This window comes from Eubalaena glacialis, chromosome 13 (genome assembly GCF_028564815.1).
Source record: "Eubalaena glacialis isolate mEubGla1 chromosome 13, mEubGla1.1.hap2.+ XY, whole genome shotgun sequence".
Classification (NCBI taxonomy): Eukaryota; Metazoa; Chordata; class Mammalia; order Artiodactyla; family Balaenidae; genus Eubalaena; species Eubalaena glacialis.
In genome coordinates, this window is record NC_083728.1 from 22,132,623 (window position 1) to 22,156,052 (window position 23,430).

General features: G+C 51.9%; 1 protein-coding gene across 1 annotated transcript in view; it reads left to right on the forward strand.

The window, feature by feature from the left end:
- The first annotated feature begins 492 nt into the window (after positions 1-492).
- Positions 493-23,430, forward strand: part of TGM2 (transglutaminase 2) — a 32,709-nt gene continuing 9,771 nt past the window's right edge. The window contains exons 1-9 of the mRNA XM_061208725.1: positions 493-618; positions 4,089-4,268; positions 9,088-9,330; positions 13,752-13,870; positions 16,578-16,706; positions 17,751-17,928; positions 20,228-20,363; positions 21,013-21,116; positions 22,698-22,940. Of these exons, the coding sequence (XP_061064708.1) occupies positions 609-618; positions 4,089-4,268; positions 9,088-9,330; positions 13,752-13,870; positions 16,578-16,706; positions 17,751-17,928; positions 20,228-20,363; positions 21,013-21,116; positions 22,698-22,940 (1,342 nt within the window). The 5' untranslated portion in view covers positions 493-608. The remainder of the gene's footprint in view (positions 619-4,088; positions 4,269-9,087; positions 9,331-13,751; positions 13,871-16,577; positions 16,707-17,750; positions 17,929-20,227; positions 20,364-21,012; positions 21,117-22,697; positions 22,941-23,430) is intronic.

Genomic DNA, 23,430 nt, shown 5'->3' on the forward strand with positions numbered 1-23,430 from the left:
GTGTGTCCAGGTTTATTTGCAGTATCTGTCACAGTGTGTCTGTGTCTCTGTGCGTCCACAACCCTACGTCCCTGATTGTGTGTCTGTGTCTGCTCCATATGTATCTTTATCTGACGGTGTGTGTGTCTTCTTGATCCCGGGTCTGACCTGACTGGGGGTCCATGTCTGTGTAACCAAGTATGTCTGTGTGTCCTGGTGCAACTGTGTGTCTGTATCTGTGTGTGTGTTTCTGTATCCAGGTGTCTCTGTTACCCAAGATCTGACTCTGTGTATCCAGGTGTGTCTGGGTGTCCTGGTCTGTGTGTCCCCGTGGCTGCCGTCCCAGCCCTGCGCTGTTTCCCCAGGGGGCGCCCTTGCCCAACCTTCACTTCCTCCCTCGTCTCCTGACCCCCGGGTACGCCCCAGCCGGCTGGTGGAGAGGAGCGTGGACTCAGACAGGGCACCGCCGCCCCGCCAGGTCCCCGCCTTCCCGCGAGGCCCCGCCCCTAGCCCGCCCCTAAGCGGGCTATAAGTTCACCGTCGGTCTCAGCCTCTGCATTGCCCGTCGCTAGTGGTCTGCACTTGGAGAGTCCTGCCACCGGTCTGAGGAGTACAGCCACCACCCGACCATGGCCGAGGGTGAGTATCAGGGTCAGCGCCGCTGCGACCGCTCAGGGGCCCCGGGTCCAGCCATCCTTACCTGGTCTCTGTGGTCCCACCGGTGCAGTGGGGGTCAGGACCGGGCTGGGCTCAATCCCTAAGTCCCCGATTTGGAGCTCAACAGGTGGGCTGGGCTGGGTGAGAGGTGCTTGGCTCCCAGTCCTGGCTCTGCTTGGGGCCTCAGCTTCCCCATCCCCAGGGCATAGTCATTAACCTCTGCCTTCCTGGATCAGATGAGGCAATGGAACGCGAAGGCGTGTTATGAACGGCAAAGTACTGTGTTAGCAGACCATTGTCACTTGTCCTCCGTCAGTTAGTGGGAGCTGCCTCCCCGCTGCGTGCCAGGCGTGAAGCTGTACAGAGGGTGCTGGCCTGGACTCAGGTACTTAGTTCTGGTTAGTCCGCGGTGATGTGCAACCCAAGCCTGGCTGTCTCCTTGGCCTCGGGGGCCAGAGAGGAGCTCCCAGCATCCTATGGAGGAGAGGCCTGAGAGCACACTTGCTCTCCTAGGTCCCTCCCTGCCCTCAAGTTCTGCAACCCTGGTCCTTGGCCACTGGTTGAGTCTCAGTTTCCCCTCCTGTAAAACATGGACAGTAATGCCAGTCCTCGGTACATCTGTGAGGGGACTGGAGAAGGGGCTCAATTCATTTCCTACACACACACACACACACACACACACACACACACACACACGGACAGGGCTACCATTTCAGAGGAGGGATTTCTACGATGGGGGATGCGCCTGTACTAATGCTGCTGGACTCAGCATCCTGGCTGACTCTTGGGTCAAGTCCATTTGGAGGTGGCCTCTGCACCGCCTCTGCAGCCCCCAGGAAGCAGGGTGGGCAGAGGGAACATGGAGAGGGACCCGGGGCACGTGGGGCAGGAACAAGCAGGAGGAACCACCGACGTGCCTGACCTGCTGTGTGATCTCGGGCCATCTTTGTCCCTCTCTGGGACGCAGCTCCCCAACACATGCGATCGAAAGCCAGCTCAGGGCTGGCTGTGACGCGTCACCTAGGTGGCCACTTGTGCCCCATGCAGTTTCCCACCCTGTCCCCAAGAGTGGGGCTCAGTAGACCTGGGGGACTCTGGAGATGCCAATTATGATGAGCCCCCTGCCCCATTGCCAGAGTGGCCACTTCCTACAGGGGTCCCGGTGGCCTGGAAGACCTTGGGTCCTTTCACAGTGCAGAAATCCTAAGATCCTAGACCCCAGTGTTTCTGCACCTCTAGAGCTGGGCATGATTTCTGGAAATCTTTCTTCAGACAATAGAGTGAGAAAGCACTGCATCTGCCCCAGACCAGGGACTGACCATCTCTCTAAGGTCCCCTAGGGGGACAACAGTGGCCTCTTTCTTGCATAAGCTCTCTGGAGTTGAAGTTTCCCAAAACAGTGTCTCTTCACCCCAGCAGGCCAGCAGGAAGTTCTTCCTTGTGGCTAGCGGAGGTCTCTCTTGCTGTGATTGCAGGGGCCTCAACTTCCCCCAGGTCTCCTCCTAGGCTTGAAACAACACAGGATGTGGGCGGGGAATGGGAGGAGTGGAGGGGGGCAGGGGGATGGACAACAAATCCTGAGCTGTGAGTGAGGTGGTTACCAGTGTGGGCTCCCGAATCTACAGCCCTGGATTCAAACCCCAAAGCTTCAGTTTGTGCTTGCCATGAGACCTGGGGCCATGTGATGTCTCTGTCTACAAAGTGAAGATAGTGATAGTAGCTCTGTAGGTGGGTAGTTGTGAGGTTTAAGTGGAGATAATCCATGTCAAAGCCATCGGCAGTTACTGGGCAATTTGTTTGCACCTCATTTGGGGGATATTCCATGGCGGGAGGGAGGAGACCTGCATGTATGTCCCTGTGGAAGGACCCACTTGCTGGGTGACTTTGGCAAATCCCTGCCCCTGGGCCTCAGTGGGACCACATACTCTTAAGGGTCCCATAGTTCTGAGCATCTCCCTTGCCCACTCCTCTCACCCTACGGTCCCCCTAATCTTGACCTTGATTAGGTCAGATTGAGCTTGCCAAGGTTTATGAGATTTGACCCTCACTCTCCCATCACCCCAATCCCTCCCCTGGTCTTCAGCTCCCTCTGAAAATATGGGAAAAGAGAACTTTCACATATCAAACTTTTGCCCTGGGCTCGGCCCTGGGGAAAGGGTGTCCTCTGCTAGACCTCACAGCAGCCCTTTGACGCTTCAGAAAAGGAGGCACAGAGAGGGAGAGACACCTTCCCCGGGATCACACAGCGGCACAGCAGAACTAAAACTCAGGTCCAGAAGACTCCAAAACCTCTGTCACTGAAAAAAATTTTTTATTATGGAGAATACTGAACATACATAAAAGTAGAGAGAACAGTAGAATAAATGCCTATGTTCTCGTCACCTGGTCCCAACTACCACCAACTTATGGCTACTGTTGCCTCCTGCCCTCACACCCCCCAACCCATTATTTGGAAACAAATCCCAGGCAGCACATCATTTCATCTGTAAATATTTCAATATATCTTTCCAAAGAATAAGGACTTCTTTTTAGACATAAACAAATTAAAAATTCCTTAATATCACCATTATACATCAGTATTCAAATTTCTAATTGCCTCATGCATGTAATAAGTAGTTTTTAAAATCAAAATCCAAATAAGGGTCACACAGCACAGTGGGTTGTAATGTGTTTTAGGTTTCTCTTAGTCTATAGGTTATGCCTTCAACTTTTTTTTCTTGTCTTTTCTTTCTTTTTTTGGCAATTTATTGGTTAAAGAAACCGAACACTTTACCTATAGTTTCCCAGAGTATGAATTTTGTTGATTGCTTCCTGGTTCTGTGTTTACATCTTTCTCAGTCCTCTGTATTTTCTGGAAATTGGAAATTGAACCTAAACGGCAAAGCCTGTGTAATTAATTGATACCGAATACCACCCCCCTTTTTACCAAAAGAGCCCTCCAATCATAATAGACTAGCTCGTGTTTAGTAGGCATTTATTATGTGCCAGGCACCAGGCTAAATGGCTCACCACAGCCCTGTTAGGTGGGTCCTGCTGTCCCCACCTGTGGACACATGGGGAAAAGTGAGGCCCAGAAAAGCTGAGTTGCCTGAGGGCCCATGGCTGGGAGGTGCAAAGCCTTCCCCACTTGCCACAGTGCGCGCAACCTGTGATTAAGAGCTGGGGAGGGAATTCCCCGTCGGTCCAGTGGTTAGGACTCCGGGCTTCCACTGCAGTGGGCCCAGGTTCGATCCCTGGTCGGGGAACTAAGATCCTGCAAGCTGCGCAGCACGGCCAAAAAAAAAAAAGAGTTGGGGAGATTCAGGCCCAGTTAGCCCCCGGGTGACCGGGGGTGTGGGGATTGGGAAGGCTGGCTCCCGGGGGCGCCCTGACCCCCTCACGTCCAGGGAGCTCAGGGCTCACAGCTGGCTGAGGGATGGAACCACGGCTCAAGCCCCTCACTGTCTCCACAGATCTTGTTCTGGAGAGATGTGACCTGGAGCTGGAGGCCAATGGCCGTGACCACCACACGGCTGACCTGTGCAGGGAGAAGCTGGTGGTGCGACGGGGCCAGCCCTTCTGGCTGACGCTGCACTTCGAGGGCCGAAACTACGAGGCTGGCGTGGACAGTCTCACCTTCTGTGCCGTGACCGGTGAGTCCCACGCCCGCACCTCCCTGTTCTATGATTTCGTTGTCCCCTGACAGACCATGGGACAGGTGACGCCGTTCCTCTTCGCCCCCTGAGAAATTCCCAGCAGTCATACCCCATTTTACAGATGAGGGAACTGAGGCCAGAGAGTGCAGAGATGTCTCCGCAGGCCGCTCAGTCTTGTAGATAAGTCTGTGCTTCTGGATGCCTGGGTTGCTGACCACCTGTTGTCACCAGGGTTGAGGAGGAGGTTTGCTGCCACACAGGTCCATCAAGGTCCTGCCTGCCTTTTCCCACATCAAAACAACTTCCCAATTCTTATCAACAGCCGCCCCCGCAAACCCAGGCAACCTGACGAAGCCTCTGGGATCAGGCCCAAAGAGGATCTGGTTGGTGGAGAGAACCCCAGCTGGCTCCAGCCCTCTGAGTGGGCAGTTTTATGTTCCCCTAGTTCTTTCTCTAAGCCTTGGGAAGCTGCCTCAGGCTCAGGGGCTGGACAGACAGACCTGGGTTCTGGTGTGGACCAGACTGCCTACCCGCTGTGTGACCTTGGGCAAGTTGCTTAGCCTCTCTGAGGTAAAGCACTCCTTGTGGAAGGTCGTTAGGTGAGAAGGGCCTGACATGAGGGAGTGCTCTGCAGATGTTAGCAGCTGTTTGCTGGTCTTGCTCCAGGGACTCCAGTGATGGATGAAGGGACATTGAGGCCCCAACCACCCCATCCCCAGATGCCCAGTGTCCAGTCTTCTTTGCTATTCCCAGGAAAGTGGCCTTAAATGCCAAATCCCTGGGTTTGGCTTCTGATGGGAACCACTCCCTTGAGGTCAGAGAGGGGCCGCCTGGCTGGGACTCTGGCCCAAGGGTGGGAAAGATAAGCTCTAGCTCTTTCTGAGGTCTCTGAGGCCAGAGAGCAAGCAGGCTGAGGCCCATACTACCTGGGAGGCCGTTTGATAAAGCTTATCACAGCGCCTGCAGACCGGCCACGGATATCCCCTTCATCCCTTTCCTCCCTCCCCCTTCCCTTCTGGCAGGAACACACCTACTAGCCAGGGCACCCCCCCCCACACATACCCAGCATCCTTGGGGTTCTTCCAATAAATCTGAGGGGCCTCCTGCAAGTCTCTGATCTTTCCAGCCTCAGTTTCCCCCTCTGTAAAGTGGAAGGCTGAATCCATGGCAGTTAAGGGCTGGGTGTGGTGCCCTGAGAAGTGTCAGTCTTGGCTTGATGAAAATCACATCTATGGTGTATGCATACTCATCCTGAATCCTTCTGTTCTGGAAGCGTAACTAGCACCCATTTTACAGATGAGAACTCTGAGGCTCAGAAAGGTCAAGTTACTTGCCCAGGTCACACAGTAAGTTAGGGACACAGCAGGATTGAAACCCTGACCCCAGACTTAAGGCTTTTCATTGATGTGATCTGAGAGCAGGGACATTTACTTGTTCACCACAAGTGCCTGCCGGCCTTAGTTTATTCCTCTGTGAAATGGATGGTCGATGAACTGCCAGCTTGGGTATTTCCCACCTTGTTTTCCTTCTTTCACTTTCAAGGTGTCCGAATTTCTTTCTCCTTCTTCTCCATTTGTCTAGGCAGCCTGACACTAGGTCATGAGGCCCCAGGTTCAGGGTTGGGGCCACGGGGGAGGCAGGCAGCTGACCTTCTTACCCCAGCAACTAATCTCTGTTCTCCAGTCTCTGCCAACTTATCTCAAACCATAGCCAACCTGCCCTGGTAACATCCACAGCCCCCGGGGCAGCCACAGAAGGCACTGTATCTCTGGGTGCACTCGGCCTCCCTGTCTGGGCTACCAAGACCCTCCTGTGGGCTGGGGAAGCTGAGAAACAATACCAGGAAGCGGGGCCTTCTGCCTTGAGGCCTGGCTTTGGTCAGTCCCCGACCCTGGGCCTGGCCTGGGCACCCTGCCCTAGTGCTGGAACATTCTAGCTTATGATCAGCCTGTCCTACCTCTTCAGGGAAACTGAGGCCCAGAGAGGGGAGAGAGCTGGCGAAGGTCACTCAGCAAATGGGGTGTGTAACCTGACCCCACCCATGCCCAGATGCCATGCATTTCACCCTGACAGTTCGAGGCCGGACAGGCTCTGCTGTGGGGTACAGACCACAGCAGACAAGCACCATCCTTGTTAAGGAATAAAGCTCTGCTTCCCCGCAAGGCAGGCCAGGGTTGGGAGGGTGGGTCGGGTGAGAGTGAGGTCAGCCTGAAGCAGTGAAAAGAACCCTTATGCAGCTAATAGAAGGCTTGACTCTGGAAGGTTCCCCTCATCCACCCCACCCAGCCCCTCACTGCCATGGTCGGGGTAGTGGCCAGGACCCCTCAGGTCTCCAGGGTCATTTACCCAGAGGGGTCTCTGCGGTGCCTCTAGCCCCACAAAGAGTACCGTGTGGAACCGGAGCCAAGGAGTTTTCTAAGCCAGCTTATGTGAGCAGCACTGGGGCCAGGGGCAGCCCGTCCTCATCTCATCCACCAGGACCCCTCAGAAGAAAGGGGTGTGTAAGTGCGTGTATGTACACTGCTGCCGCGGGACAGAGAGAAAGGGAAATGTGTTTCCTGGCCTGTCCCCGAGGGTGGTGTATCAATAGTGACGGTGGCTATGGTACCTGGCCCAGACCATTACCATGGAGACCAGATCATTGATCATCCAGAGTCTTTTCTGAGAATGAAAGGGGTGCCATTAAGAATTATGCTGAAAAAAAAAAAGAATTATGCTGCGAGAGGGAGGAGATATGGGGATTTATGTATATGTATAGCTGATTCACTTTGTTATAAAGCAGAAACTAACACACCATTGTAAAGCAATTATACTCCAATAAAGATGTTAAAAAAAAAAAAAAGAATTATGCTGGGACCACAGGCATAAAATGGGACTATCCTGGGAAAACTGGGACGTATAGTCACCCCAACTTTACCCCTTTCAGTCTCAGTTTCTGTATCTATGAAGTGATTCAAATGAATCAGACACTTACTGCATTCCACTCCAGTCTCAAAATCTGTTATTTGGCCTGAGAACTCTGATCTGTAATGGTCTCTTTGGATGACACTGGGGATAGCTCATATTTACTGCATAATTACCATCTGCTAGTCACTGCTTTAAACTCTCACTGGTTCCTCTAAACAGCATTAGAAGGTGGTAGTGACAATAATAAATAATAACTATTATTTATTGAGCAATTACTATGTGCCAGGCATCTTGCAATGTGCTTTACAAGGGTCACCTTCTTTGAGCCTCACAATGACCTTATGAGGAGGTACTGCAATTGACCCCATTTTACAGATAAGGAAACTGAGGCACAGAGAAGCTAAATAGCTGGTCCAAGGTCACAGAGCCAGTTTCAGACCTGGAGTCGAACCTTTCAAGGCATGAAGTCTAAGCCTGTTTTCTTCTTTGATGAGAAAATCGCAGCTCAGAGAGGCCTGGTGACTTAGTCCAGGTCACACAGCACTCAGGGTCTAAGTGGTGGAACCAGACCTAGACTGGCTCTCGGGCCCCAGTGCTGCCCAACTTCTCCCCTAAATACTGACTCTGGAAGACAGGGAGAATTTAAAGGCTTACAGCTGGCTCCTGGCACTCAGACAGGGCCCCAGAGGCCTGTGTCATGCCTGTTAGTTCATAGTTATATTTGGGCCTGGGAGTGGGTGGGGCTGGCAGGTAGCCCCTCAGTGAGCAGGCCCCTATCTTGTCAGTAGTGGGGGGTCAGAGCTGCAGGGAGGGAGATGCAAGAATAAACAGAAACCCTCCCGAGAAGCCGCCCAACCAGGCAGAGAAGGTTTTGTTTCTTCTCTCCGCCGCCCAAGTCCAGAAAGGGTGACCAGCCCCCCTCACCCTCCCCATGACTCAGACCTGCCTGCATGGGCTAGGCCTTGCCCTCCACCTGAAAAAGAGCCAGTTCAAGGTAGGCTCTCACCACACTGAGCCCTGAAACTCCCCCACTAGGGAGCATCCCTTTTGGGAATGAGAGGCACCATGGGGGGCAACCCAGGGCCTAGAGATGTGGACTCGGATGTTAGCTTTGCCGCAGACCCCTGGGATGTTCTTGGGAGAGCCCTTCTCTCTGAGCCTCAGTTTCCCTCACCAAGGGGTGTTGGGGGAAGCAGGAAGTGCCAAGGTGCTTTGTAAAGTGTAAAAGGCTGTAGGGAGGTGAGGGATAGTTCTGGCTCTTCGTGGCTGCCTATGGAGATACAGAGGCAAAAAGTTGGAGGGTCCCTTGGGAGATAGACACCTAGACCTGCATTGGCCAGCACCCTCTGCTAGCCAAGAGCAAGCAGGCTTTCAGACAGGCCACCACTGGGGACATCAGAGGACCAAGGTCCCGTTCTACTCAGAGTCTCAGCTTCTTTTTCTGAAAGTTAAAGGATTTAGGCAGGAGAGGAGGACCTTCGGGGAGTATCTTGCCTAATTCCTGTCCATGTTACAGATGGGCAGACTGAGCCCAGAGAAGAGACTGGTCTTCCCCAAAGTCGCGCCAGTCCAGAACAGTGTGACTGTGACCCTGTCCCAGGCCACACTGTCCCCTCTCCCAGGAGGAATCTCCCAGGAGATTGAGGACGTGCTGTGTGCCTGCAGTTTTTCATGTAGTCCCACAAAACCATCCTGCACATTTTGGGGTCTGATCCCCATTTTACAGATGAAGAAGCTGAAGCTCAGAGAGATGAAACCTGTCACCAAAGTTCCCTCAATGGTTAGTGACAGAACTAGGCCTCAAACCCAGGCCCAGGGGACCCCAGACATGTGCTCTGCTCCTGCCAGCCCTGGCGCTCACCCTCCCTCACCACCCCTGGCTCACGGCCCCTGCTTTCTCCCTCTGCAGGCCCAGCCCCCAGCGAGGATGCCGGGACCAAGGCCCGCTTCGGGCTGTCCGATGCTGTGGAGGAGGGTGCCTGGGCGGCCACGGTGGTGGACCAGCAGGACAGTGCCCTCTCGCTGCAGCTCAGCACCCCAGCCAGCTCCCCCATTGGCCTGTACCGCCTCAGCCTGGAGGCCTCCACTGGCTACCAGGGCTCCAGCTTCGTGCTGGGTCACTTCACCCTGCTCTTCAATGCCTGGTGCCCAGGTGAGCTGCGCTTCATCCGCAGGCGGGGTGGGGAGATGGGCAGGGCTGGACCCACCCATGGGAACCACTGAGGGTGGGGGGATGGGGTGGAAGAGACATCCAATTGAATTGAGTGAGGCCTACTCTATACAGTTCCGTGCTCCAGCCTCCCAAAGACCTTGTGATGTCAGAACTCATTATTCCCATTTACAGAGGAGGAGACAGGCTCGCGGAAGCAAAATGACTTGCCCCAGCCTACATAGCTACCAAGGGATTTCACCCCGTGTCTGAGGCCCTGGCACTGTGAGCTGGGCCTGGAGGTGGCCCGGGTTCAGAAGCCCCGTTCAGGAAAGGGCTGCCCAGTGGATGCCCAGGGCCGTGGCTTTATGCCTGGTTGTCTTTCGTGGGGCTCTGTTTTAAATCCCACCAGACTGGCTTGGGGAAGGGAAACAGGGAGGTGGAGGGGCGGGGTACCCAGGAGAGGTGGGCAGGAGCAGTTTGGTCACCTAAGTGCCTCCTTATACACTCTTTCAATGATGTCTCTCAACAATCTCCAGGGGGAGAGGTTAGCATCCTCGTTTTACAGACGGTAAACTGAGGCTCAGAGATAAGTGGCTTTAGGCAGGTCCTTCAAGAAGCAAGTGGGTGATGCTGGACAAAACTAGAGAGTCAGGGAGAGGGCTGAGTCTGTCTCGAGCAGATGGGAGGAGACAGGGGGGCGCCACAGGCCTTCCCAGGCCTCAGTTTCCGCATGTGACTTACAAGACAGTGGGCTCTCTTTCCTTCCTGCTCCTACGTAGCCCAGCAGAGAGAGGGGCCTTGTGGGCGGGCCCAGCCTGGGAATGGGCTGTCCCTCCTCAAAGCCCCGGCCCAGGGCAGAAATTCTGGCCTCTCCAGCATCAAGACAACCACCTTCCTACTAGGCCACTGCTTTCTTTCTTTCTTTATTTTTTCTCCATTTTGGGGCATTTTATTTGAACAAAAAGATTTTTTTATTTTCTCTTTTACATACTTTGGCTTTTATTTCTAATTATAACAGTAAGACATGAGAACACCCTCTTTATAAAAGCTTCAACCACTACAGAGAGACAACCCCCCCTTGACTCTCTTCCTTGGGAAACACCATTATTAGATGTCTTTGGGGGGTTTATCTCCTTAGATTCCAATGTATGTGCCTGGAGACGTCGCTGTCTTTTTTTTTTCTTCCAGTTTTATTGAGATATAATTGACGTACAGCACTGTATAAGCTTCAGGTGTGCAGCATAGTCATCTGACTTACGTACATCGTGAAATGATTATCACAAGTTTAATGAACATCCATCATCTCATATAGATACAAAATTAAAGAAATAGAAAAAAATTTTCCTTGTGTTGAGAACTTTTAGGATTTATTCTCTTAAGAACTTTCATATGTAACATACAGCAGTGTTAATTACATTCATCATGTTGTACAAGACCTCACTGCATTACGGGTTTCCCCGTCTTTCTTAAACATAAAAGAATCTTACCATATACATCAGCCTACAACTTGGGTTGGTTTTCTTCTTCCTCTACTGTACATCTTGAGGCTCTTTCCGCATCAGGCTGCAGACATCTGCTCATCCTTTTTAAGAGCTGGGAGTGCCCTGGGTCTTGCCGGGCGGATGGTTCATTAGTCTGGCTCCCCCCCACAAGCATGAGTTGGTCCCCTGTGGCTTATCAGAGGGAGGAGCACCCTTGATCACATGCCCTGTGGCCACACGGAATGGTTTCTCAGGACAGAAGTGGCCTTGCTGGACCCACTGTCCACTCATTTTTTTTTTTTTCAAGCTATAAAAAAAACTTTATTAAAAAAAATAGACAACATATGTAAACATCTTTTTCAGTCACAAAGCTTCATAATACAGCATATCAGGCCCAGGCCTCAAATCTCTGCAGTGGGAGCACCTTAACTGTTGACTAAGAGTAATCAGCTTAATTTATCTTTCAGTGAGCTATTAAGTCTATGTGAAAATAAATAACCAGATTCCGCTAAGTATACCTATACACATAGAAAATCGCAAATGTACAACAGATCTCAGCAAAAAATAACTATCTGCAGTAACATGTGAGATTGAGTCCTTATATGACAATTATCTTTTCAATATAACTTCATTTCTAACTTCATCATAATGTAGAGTTGACTAAAATAAAGCTAAACAGGAACAGAGTAGAGGGACCAGACAGACGGACACCCATCACTCCCCTACCCTCACACAAAGTGCCATACACACACACACACACACACACACACACACGATGTTTTGGTAGAAGCAAAACTGAAAACACAGTTTCTATATTTCGTGTTTCATGTATTACTGTAGGCATGTATTTCGTTTACTTTGAGCTGGAAGTTACATGCCCTCAAATGACTGAGTATGAAGTAGCCAACCATAGTTTCAAATGTGATACAATTTTGAGGAAACCAAATCTCTGTTATGTAATTCAACAACCACCCAAAAGTGAAGCCAAATCATGGAATGGACCATAACACCACAAAATGTAATTAATGTCCACTCATTTTGATTTTAGTCAATGTGAACTTACAGCTAGTTGGCAACCCTGCCCGCAGGGCAGGAACGTGGCAGTGCCCCTCCCCGACCCCAACACCGTGGGGTTTCAGAGTTCAGGAACGGGGAGTGAGGGTCTGGGGGATGTCCCCTTCCTGTGGCCTTGGCTCCTCCCTGCCTGGAGGGTTGGGCTGACAGTCAGCCAAGCAGCACAGTGACTAAAGGGACCCACATCCCAGGCCAGGAACTGGTGATGCGGAGGCAGGAAGTTGGGCTCAGTGGGGGTGGGCGCGCTAGGGGAGGAAACTGCTCTCCCTCTGGGGGGAGGGGGATCTGCCCGTGACCTGGGGGCCTCCCGTCCCTGAGCTCCAACATGGTCGGGATCGGGATCTAGCGGCCCCAAGGCCTCCACCTTTACCAGCTAGAGACCTGAGCGGGGACATAGTCCCGGCTTCCTGGGCTGCGGTGGGGACAATTCAACATGTGCTGACACTTTCACTGGATGTGAAAGTACCGTGGGCTTTTCCTTCTCTTAAATTCTTCCTCCCACGCTGCCCGCTGATTTACAGCCACATAGTTCATTTATCTGAAGGCTGATGTTTATTGCGCAATCTTCAGAGCCACAGGGCAGGACGCAAAAGACACCCAGCCACTTTCACATTTGCTTCCTCCAAGCTGTAAGGTTGCTGGTCACTGTAGAGGAGCCCAGGGGTCTGAGGGGCCGGGCAGCTGCATCCCAGGCACTGGACATGTTTCCCCAAGCTGATTTCAGTAGGCACGCTGCCTGGGCCCGCCATACTTTTAGGGACCCATGAAAATGTGTTAATTTCTTTTAAAATCAGAAGAAACAAAATGAATGTTCAGGCCAGAGAATGTGTTTTAACATATAATATTAATATGTTCATCATTATACCAATGCAGTCATAAAATATATTTTTGGTTTTTTATTTTTTTGTGGAGGAAGGAGCCCACGGAGGCAAAAATGCCCAGAGCTGACCAAAGTCATACCATGGCTCTGGATTTCCCCTTCCCAGCCTCAATTTCCTCACTTCTGAAGTGAGGATTAGAAAGGCCAGGCTAACCTTTGCCTTCCTGTCATCTGGCCCCACCACCCCAGGTCCTTTTCTGTCGTCGCTAGCCACAGGGAACTAAGTGCCCTGCGTTTTCCAGCAGGCGCACCTCTGCTCTCTCTGGTCCTCTGCTTAGAATGTCATCCAGGCAACCTTCAGATGCCAGCTGACCCCCAAGCTGGACAAGGACCCTCCTCCCCTGAGCTGCAGTGACCCTTTCTCGGCTTTCTCTCCACCTGAATGATGCTTCTTCCTCGCACTGGCTCTGGGCTTTAGCTTGCAAAGCACCTTTCAGATCTGGGATCACATTTTACTCTTAGGGAACACAGTCAGGTGGCAGGAGAAGAAGTGACCTGCCCAGGGTCACACAGCAAAGGAGACTCAGAGCTAGGGGGTTCCTGACTCGTGGCCCAGCGAGTGCGCCTCTGTCTCTTGTTTTGGCATCAGTTTTCCCATCTGTAATATATTCTTGAGCCTCAGTTTTGCCATCTGTAAAATGGGGCTTCCAAGGATCCCTTCCACATGGGGCTTTTGTAGAGATTAAACAAGTTAATATATGTCATACATTTATCATGGGTCCTGGCACGTGGCAAGTGTTGGATAAAAGACAGACATTGTTGTCACTGATAATACCTTATCTCACCGACATGGGATTATTAATTGTTTTTTTAACTTTTTTTTGGGGGGGGATTATTAATTAATGATTAGTTTTTCTGATTAAAAGAGAGAAAGGCCTCTGAGAAACTGACCTGGCCCTGGGGAGTTGGCACCCCGGCTGCCATGTCAGTGGGGAACCTGGGCCTTGCCAGACCTAGAGTTGAGACCCTTTCCTTTTCACCCACAGCGGACGCTGTGTACCTGGACTCAGATGAGGAGCGGCGGGAATACGTCCTCACCCAACAGGGCTTCATCTACCAGGGCTCAGCCAAGTTCATCAAGAGCATACCTTGGAATTTTGGGCAGGTAAGGCCACACCCTGCCCCTCCCAACCATCTTAGGCCCACTGTGTGCTGGGTCCTGAGTCTGAGACAATCAAAATCAAAGTCAGAAGTGTGAGCAGGTCTGAGTCACCCATGCCATGCTGTCAAAGATTCAAGGGCCCTGAAATGGCTAGAGGCTCAGAGAGGGCCCAGGCCAAGCCTGAGGTCACACAGCAAAGGGTGGCCCTATCCACTGTGGGAGCAGCAGCTCTGGATTCAAGGTGGGAAAGAATAGGAGGGCCTTTGAGAGTTGTGGGGCTGGCAGGTGCTCCACGAGGGAGAAGGGGAACATTCAAGGCCATATATCAAAATAATGGGCAGCATTCGAGAAAGCTTACGATGTGCTAAGCATGTGCTGAGAGGGGCTTTAAACCATTATCTAGATCAGTGGTTCATAAACTCGAATATATGTCAGAATCACCTAAAAAAATGGGTTAAAACACAGGTTCCTGGGTCCCATCCCTGGTTTCTGATACAGTAGATCTGGGTGTGGGCTGAGAATTTGCATTTTTAACAAGTTCTCAGGTGATGCTGATGGTATTGATCCAGTGATACTTTGAGAATCACTGTTGTATCAGCTAGCTACTGCTGACTAACAAACAAGACCAAAACTTGGAGGCTTGAAAAAACAATCATTCATTATTTCTCATAAATCTGTGGGCCAACCAGGACACGGCTGTCTAGGCTGGGCTTGCCTGATCTCAGCTGGTTGGCTTATCACTGTACCATGTGATTCCTCCTCTTTCAGCAGGCCAGCCTGGGCTGGTTCTCCAAATCGATGCTCTTATTTCCTCTACTATCCAGCACCCCATAAAAATTCTTGAGATATTGCTGAGAAAACTCATGAAGCAAGAACCATCACACCCCTCGCCCTTCAACCTCCTGATGTATTTGTGAGTGTTGGCCTCCTGGGGTAGGGTTCACCTTGAGACTTCTCTTAGCAGCCCCTGGATCAGGGTCCATGTTCAGGACTAGAGAGTCCTGCCCTGGGATCATAGGATGATCCCTGAGATCTGGGGCTCTGGCCTCAGTTTCCTCTTCTGAATATTGGGGATAATAATTGCAAAACTATCTGCCTCCAAATAACTGCAGAAACCCTGTAGCCCTCTGTGGGATGTAAATGAAATGGTGATATGACTGTGATGCATAAAATACATCAAAAAATGAATTGGTTCTTATTTCCCAGGGCTCTGTATTCTCCCCTGAGAAAGAGAACAAAGCCTACTCCTCCCTTTCATTTTCTGAGTTCCTGGTCTGTGTCCAGGTTGTGTGGGGCCGTGGGACATGGCCTTGCAAACTTCCGGAAGTCATCACTAGCCAGGATGATAAGACCTAAAGGAAGGAAGGAAGGGAATCAGGCAGTTCCTGAAGTAGGCAGCATTTGAGCTGAGCTTTGGAAGAGGTGGGTGCCTGGTATTCCAAGCAAAAGGAACAGCATGAGCCGAAGCTCAGAGGTGGGAAAGTTTATGTTGTACCTAAGAAGTATGTTACAGTTTGGGGAGCGCTTATATGAGAAGGGGCCCCAGGAGATGACGTGGGAGAAGTCAGCAGTGTTCAGGTTGTGAACAGCCCTGAATGTCAGGCTGATGGCAATAGGGAGCCACAAAATGAATGGTTCAAGCCAGGGAGGGCTATTCTGTGTCATGGAGGGAGACCTGCAATAAGGCCTGGTTTGGGACAAGACCACAGAGACAGGGAGCAGGGGGCAGACAGGAGAGCCCTTGAACGTGACAGATGGGTGGTCCGATGGAAGGTGACAAGGAGAGATTTTGATAAAGATAACATCTGAGTTGCAATGATGAGAAGGTGTGCGTCACACAGAGAGAGGCAGGAAGAGCATTCCAAGCAAAGGAAATAGCAAATACAAAGGTCCTGAGGCAGTGAGCCTGGAGCAGGATGAGTATGGGTGAGAGCGGTGAGAGATGAGGTCAAAGATGGGGTGGGACACAGATCTTTTTTTTTTGAATTTTATTTTATTTATTTTTTATACAGCAGGTTCTTATTAGTTTTATCGATTTTTTACACATTAGTGTATATATGTCAATCCCAATCTCCCAAGTCATCTCACCACCACCTCCCTTCCTCCGCGCCCCCTGCCACTTTCCCCACCTTGGTGTCCATACGTTTGTTCTCTATGGGACACAGATCTTAATGGGCCTTGCAGGCCACAGGGAAAAGTCTAGATTTTACTCTGGGTGCAGTGGAAACAGGAGTGATGAGGTTAGATTTACATCTTTTCAGTCTATACTTTGGTTCCGAATGGTGTGTGGGGATGGGATGGGGAAGGAGGGGAGGCTCATCAGCTCTGCAGGGTGAGTCAGGCTTTAGGGAAGTGAAGACTTGGCGGTGGGGGAGTGCAGTGGCTGGGCCTGAGGTGACTCGGAGGGGAGGGAAGCTCCAGGGACGCTGGGCTCTACTCCAAGTTCCCAGGACCCCCCAGCCTGGATGCAGTCACACCCCCTCCCCTTTTCTCACACACTCAGTCATTGTCCCACCTCACCCCCCCCTTTCCTGGGCCAGGAAAAGCTGGCACCACAGAGATGTGACAGACCCAGCCCGAGCCTCCGAGCCTCCGATCTGGTGTGTGAGACAGAGCAGAGGGGTCCCACAGCTGCTGGACTTCAAGGCAGGCTTCCCTGAGGAGGTGACTTCTCAGCTCCCTCATTCTCCCCTTGTTTCCTCTGACACAGTTTGAAGACGGGATTCTGGACATCTGCCTGATGCTCTTGGACGTCAACCCCAAGTTCCTGAGGGACGCTGGCCGCGACTGCTCCCGCCGCAGCAGTCCAGTCTACGTGGGCCGGGTGGTGAGCGGCATGGTGAGTGAGTAGCAGGCCCGCCCCAGGGGCCCTCCCTTCCTGTGATGATGGAGGCCAGGCCCCACGCTGGGCACGGTGGGGGGACCCAGGAGATGGGTGAGTCCCAGCTAGGAGACCTTGTATTTGGAGAGACAAGGTACAAATGCGGGTAATGCCATGTGGTCCCTCAAAGCAATCCATTCATTCATTCATTCACTCACTCATCCAGCAAGTATTTGTCAAGTGCCACCCACATCCTAGGCACCAGGGAAAAGCAGGTGTAAGACATGAATGGTCTCTAACTTCATAGAGCTTCCGTTCTAGGGTGTGTGTGGGAGGAGACAGGCGGAACCACGGTATCACATGAGCGCACAGTCATAAGTTACGATGCACTTGCCAAAGGGGCCAGATGTGTGACAGTGTCTGAATACAGGGCCTAACCCCAGCAAGGGGCTGGGGGACCTCCCTAAGTGATGAGTCCCGAGGTGACGTAGTAACTGGGAGGAGAAGAGCATCCCAGGCAGAGGGGACAGCTTGTGCAAAGGCTCCCTGAGGAGGGACAGCTGTGGCAGGTTTGAGGAGCAAAAGGGGGGCCAGTATGGCTGGAGCAGAGCACAAGCAGGAGGGGCGGGTGCAGGTGGGCTGCAGAGGGGGCAGGGCCAGACGGTGCAGGCCTCAGGGCCACGGTCAGGAGGCTGCATTTTATTCTCGAGGTTCTGGGAGTCTGGGGGCAAATGACACAATCTGGGCAGGGGCCAGAGGGGGTCTTTGTAAAACTCAGATCACGCCGTGTCACTCCCCTGCCACCCCGTGGACAAATTCACATCTCCAGCATCACCCTCACGACCTTGACCCCTCTCTACCTCCTCCCTCCCACTTCTCTCTCCGGCGCCAGCCATCTCTAACCTCCCAGTCTGTCACACCTTGGGATCTTTGCACCTGCTGTTCCTTCAACCTGGAACACCCTTCCCTGCCTTTTCACCATGTGCTGAACTCATGCCCACCCTAGTGCAGCCATCACCATTTCCCCAGGCTTGGCCCCTCTGACGCTCTCGCTGGTTGCAGGTCAACTGCAATGATGACCAGGGCGTGCTGCTGGGACGCTGGGACAACAACTACGGGGATGGCATCAGCCCCATGTTCTGGATCGGCAGCGTGGACATCCTGCGTCGCTGGAAGAATGACGGCTGCCAGCGCGTCAAGTATGGCCAGTGCTGGGTCTTTGCTGCTGTGGCCTGCACTGGTGAGTGGCACACGGGATGTGAGAGGGCCTGGAACCGCCCTTGGCTTCTGTGAGCCCGGGTCCCTGCAGCCTTCTCCCAGGCCTGATGTGTAACGGAGCCAGGGAGATTTGGTCAAATAAGGGGGCGTCTGACCCCCGTGGTCACGGGGTTTCTGCAGGGAGCCGGATGGTGGATCGGCCCAGGGACTCGAGACGGACTGCCCGGGTTGAATCCCAGCTCTGCCTCTGACCCCTGGGAGGACTTGGGCAAGAGAACTGGTGTCTCCAAGCCTCAGTTTCCTCACATGTAAAATGGAGACAGCAGTAACTGACCCAAGTCCCAGGGAGCTCTTAGGACCCGGGGAGATGTCACTTAGCACAGTCTCTGGTTCAAGTTAGGTGGGGTTTGTGGGTTTCCGGGGCAGCTGGGATTCCTCAGCTGGATCCTGGGGCATTTTCTCTGTGTCCATAAGTCGGCTGACAGTGATTGGATGGACGTTTGCAGGGACGGGCACAGTGACACACTTTTCTGTTCGGCCAGACTGCCCATACCCATTCCTCTCTGAATCATTACAAGATCCCGACAAGCTGCTATTATTAGCTCCTCTTAGAGGAGGAAATGGAGGCACAGAGAAGAGAAGTGGCTTGGCCAAGGTCGCACAGCTGGTGAGCGGCACAGCCAGGCTTGGAACGAGGTGGGCCCGGCTCTGGCACAGCCTCCTGGCCTTAGACTGTGATGATGAGGCCTCCCGGGACACCATCCCTGGGACAGGAGTGGAGCCTTGCTCCCTGGGCAGCGGGGACAGGCCTCCCCAAGCCTCAGGTCTGTACTCTGAAGCCTGTCACATGGTGGGGCAAGGCCTGGGGTTGGGACATCAGCCCTCGCCACGGGCAGCAGAGCGTCCAGACTCTGGAGGGCACAGGAGCCAGGCAAGAGGTGAAGGGTCACAGCTGCTCCTTCCTTCCTCCTCCCAGTGCCCTCACGTCTCCCGGCCAGAATCCAGGGCCATCGGGGAAGCTCTTGCCCTGGTTGATGGTGGGCACAGGGCAAAGGTCACATCCCTGCCCCTCCCCCGTCTCAGAGACTCAACCTCAATCAAAACTAAAAGTAAAACAAAGGTCCTACAGGTTATATTTAGTAGGCCTTTCTGTTTCACTTCATTTTTTAGATGTTACTTTCTTTACCTTACCCTGAGAATATGTTACTTTTACATTTTACATAAAAAGTAACATAAAAAAATGAAGGAGGAGAAACACCCATAATTCCCTCTGTCAGGAGCACCTAGCATCACCATTCGGGCAGGATTCGTGCCCGGGGTCTTCGTCCCTCCTCTGCGGTCTATAGATGCCACTTGACATCCTGCCTCTTTGTCACCTATCATTCCAACACCAGTCCCTTTCCCAGTTACTCCGGGCTCTCTGTAAACTGTGCTGAGGCACAAATGCAGGCCCTCCTGGCCCACGATGGAGTCCCAGTGCACCTGAACCCCGGGCTAGAGAGGAGGAAACAAGGCCCAGAGAGGCGAAGGGACTGGCCTCAGGCCACACAGCCCGAAGCAGCTGGGGCTGGAATGGAAGGGCTCCTGACCTTTGTCTTCTGCTTGCCCCGCTGTTCACTCCTCACTCTGAATCTCTGTCATTCCTTCTTTCCTTCCCTTCCTCCTTTTCTTTCTACTTCACCCACTCCTTCATCCCATTTGACAAATTAGTCTGCGCCAGGCCTGTGCTGGGCTCTGGGGATATAAAATAAGACAGCTCGCTCACTGCCCTCAGAGGACAAATTAAAGAATCCCTCACACACTTGTATATTGAGAATGATGATGAATCCCCAGTTTTGCTATGAATGCAAATGATGGGGTAATCTAAACCCAGCCGGGTGGCCTTCCTGGCCCAGGGAACAGCATATGCCAGTGTCCTGGGGCTGTTGGCAGCATGGAGTGCTGGAGGAGCCGCGAGGCCGGTGTGGCTGGAGCAAAGTGTGCAGGAAGTGGTCAGGGGCCAGACCCTGCAGGGCAAGGGCCACGGTGGAGGTCTGGCCTTGACCTCGAGGGCTGTGGGGAGCCATTGAGGGTTTAGCAGAGGACTGTTAATGTCAGATTTGCATTTAGAGTCTTTTGTTAGCTGCGATGTGAAAGGGAAAGAGTGGACATGGGGCAACCAGCAAGGTGGGTGCCACTGTCCGGGCAAGGGGATGGCACACCCTTACCAGTGTGCAGTGCTCCCTGGGGTACAGATGGGCACGTGGAGGCCCAAGCACAGCAGATGTCTCCAGGGCCTCAGCTCACCCCCTAAGCTCTCTCCACTGTGTCCCCCGACCCAGTGCTGCGGTGCCTCGGCGTCCCCACCCGCGTCGTGACCAACTATAACTCGGCCCACGACCAGAACAGCAACCTGCTCATTGAGTACTTCCGCAACGAGTTTGGGGAGATCCAGAGCGACAAGAGCGAGATGATCTGGTGAGGGGGGCGCTCAGTGGGAAGGATCCCCTGGAGAGGAAACTTGGGGCGATTTCTCAGAGGAGGTCACATTTGAACTGGGTTTAAAAGTTGAACAGTATTTGGACAAAAGGAAGCGGGCCTTGGAGAGGCTCCGGGAGGGGGAACAGCAGGAGCAAAGGCCAAGAGGAAGGAAAGTCAATGCAGGGAGCATGAAAGGGCGTCAGGGAGAACACACCGTCCGGGGTCTGCACTGCCAGCCTGGGGGTCTGGTCTTGATTCCAAAGGCTTCAGACTGGAGAGGGGTGTGCTGATGACCGTGGGGACAGATCGGAAGCAGGGGGCGGGGCTGTGGTCCAGGCGGGTGGTGGTGGGGTCTGAATCCAGGCAGAGCCTGTGAGCTGAAAAAGAAGGAAGAGTCGAGAAATTAGGAGGTCAGGTCAGCTGGGCTTGCAGAGCAACTGAGAGGGGCAAGGAGGAGGGGAGAGGGGTTGAGGACTCCCAGTGTAGAAGGGAGCACCAGACTGGGGCCCCCAGGGGAAGAGCAAAGTGTCGGGGGGGATGTTCTGGGGTCAGCTTAGGACAAGGCGAGTGTGGACAGCCCGCAGGAGGTGACCGTGAACGTCTGCGTGAGAGTCCTGGTCCACGTTTTGCTTTGTTTCCCCAACAGGAACTTCCACTGCTGGGTGGAGTCGTGGATGACCAGGCCTGACCTGCAGCCGGGATACGAGGGGTGGCAGGCCCTGGACCCCACGCCCCAGGAGAAGAGCGAAGGTGGGTAGGCAGGTGTGGCCCCATTACCGAGATGAAGAAACAGAGGCTGGAGGGGACCCACCCAGCAGAGGGGCTCCTCAGCTGGAGAGGGACAGAGCTGGGATGCTAACTCAGGTCTGGCTGACTCCAAAGAACATTGAGTGTTGGGGGACCTCATTGATATTTTATAAAACACCTCTTTTATAATTTGAAAAGTAATTCATGCACATTGTGGAAAATAGAAAATATGGAGAAGCACAAAGAAAAAAAGTCAAATAGCATCTTTGTCCTCTTCCCCCCAAGAAATTTCATTAACATTCACACACAGCTTCCAATAATTTCAAATGAAGCCTTCCTCAGAATAATATTTTAAATACACACAATATAACACCTAGGGTTCAATTACATTGCAATATAGTTATCAAAATTTTTTAAATAAATTTGTGATATAGTAATATATGCTTTATATAACAAGATTTATTAGTAGAGTCAATAAGTTCCATAATTTCGTGGTAGAGATGAACATAATCTATATTTCCAGTTATCTGTAACAAATATAAAGAGAGATAAAAATATCTGTGGTTCTTATGAGTGACAAGTCATAAGTGCACCTAAGACTGTGGTTTTTGGTCTTCTTTCACATTCGAAGGAAGTGAAAATAATGATGTAATTTTTTCCCATCCAAGTTTATGAACTCCTGAATTCTATTTGCTGCGCCTCGGGGGTTCCATGGACCTCAGGTTAAGAACTCTTCCTGCACGTGGCCTTTCATCCTGGCCCTGTCACTTCTCCATATATCATTAGCATTTCTCTATCAGATAGTTTTCTGTGATTTTAATTTTAATTTAATGTTACCACATTCCATCAAATGGACGCACTGTAATATAGCTACCAAGCCTCTAGTCCTCAACATTTAAATTTGTGACCAGTTTGAGGAAGTTGTAAACCACACCCAGATAAACACCTAGCTCTCTTGTTCATTTCGTTAGCACACACTCCCTGAGTCAGTGTCCGACACTGACTGCTACTCTCAGTCTGGGCAGGAAACCAGACAGACACACACCCTTGTAAAGTATTGCCTACAGTTGGCTCCCTCATTTCCTTAAGTGCCTTGGGATACATTTCTGTTTATCAAACACATAGCCGTAAGTGTTTGCCAATCCTCATTAGGTAGGTACAAATATCCCCACGTGAAGCCAGGACTCAGAGAAGTTAAGTGACTTCTCCAAGGTCACACAGCTAATAAGAGACTGAGCTGAGATTTGAACCTCAGAAGCTGGGTTCCAGGGTCCCCTGGAATTCTTTTTTTTTTTTTTTGTCTTGTTGCATGCCTTGTAAGATCTCAGTTTCCCAACCAGGGGTTGAACCCCAGGGCCCCGGCAGTGAAAGCGCAGAGTCCTAACCACTAGACCACCAAGGAACTCCCTCCACTGCAATTCTTAATTCTTACCTGATGCTGCCTTTTTAGAAATGGAATCCCTGAGTCAAAGGCTATATGGTCTGTAGGTTTTCGGCTACGTGTGGTTGAATTGTGGAAGATTTTGGAGGTACCACCCTCCCCTCAGCCCAGGCTCATCTCACCCTCCTCCTACTCCCAACCAGGGACATACTGCTGTGGCCCGGTTCCCGTTCGTGCCATCAAGGTGGGCGACCTGAGCACCAAGTACGACGCCCCTTTCGTCTTTGCCGAGGTCAACGCCGACGTGGTGGACTGGATCCGGCAGGATGATGGGTCCATGCACAAGTCCATCAACCACTCCCTGGTCGTGGGGCAGAAGATCAGCACAAAGAGCGTGGGCAGAGATGCACGGGAGGACATTACCCACACCTACAAGTACCCGGAGGGTAAGGGCCCTCGGCTCATCACTGCCTTGCAGATAAGCAGCTTGTTTACCAGCCCAGAGGGCATATGTGTGTGTGTGTGTGTGTTTTCTGGCAGCTTGCAAACAACAGTGATCTGTAGGTTACTCTCCATTTCAAGAAATTCCTTAGAATCAGGTGCAAACTTGACAAACACACTGGGGGCAGGGGGACAGTGGTAAAGGATTATTCATTTAGGAAAAGAATTCTATATTCCACAAAAAGATTTCATTTGGTTTTTAAGCCTCACTTTCTTTGTTGGTTTGACTCAATAAAACTGAAAGGGATGGCTGTTATACAAGAGAGGCTTTCATCTTAACAGAAAAATCATGATGTCCATGTTGTTTAACAGAGCTTATTAGTGGTGGGAGCTCCAACAATAGATGGTCAATTCCATGCTTTTTTTTTTTTTTAATCTTTATTTATTTATTTATTTGGCTGCACTGGGTCTTAGCTGCGGCATGCGTGATCTTTA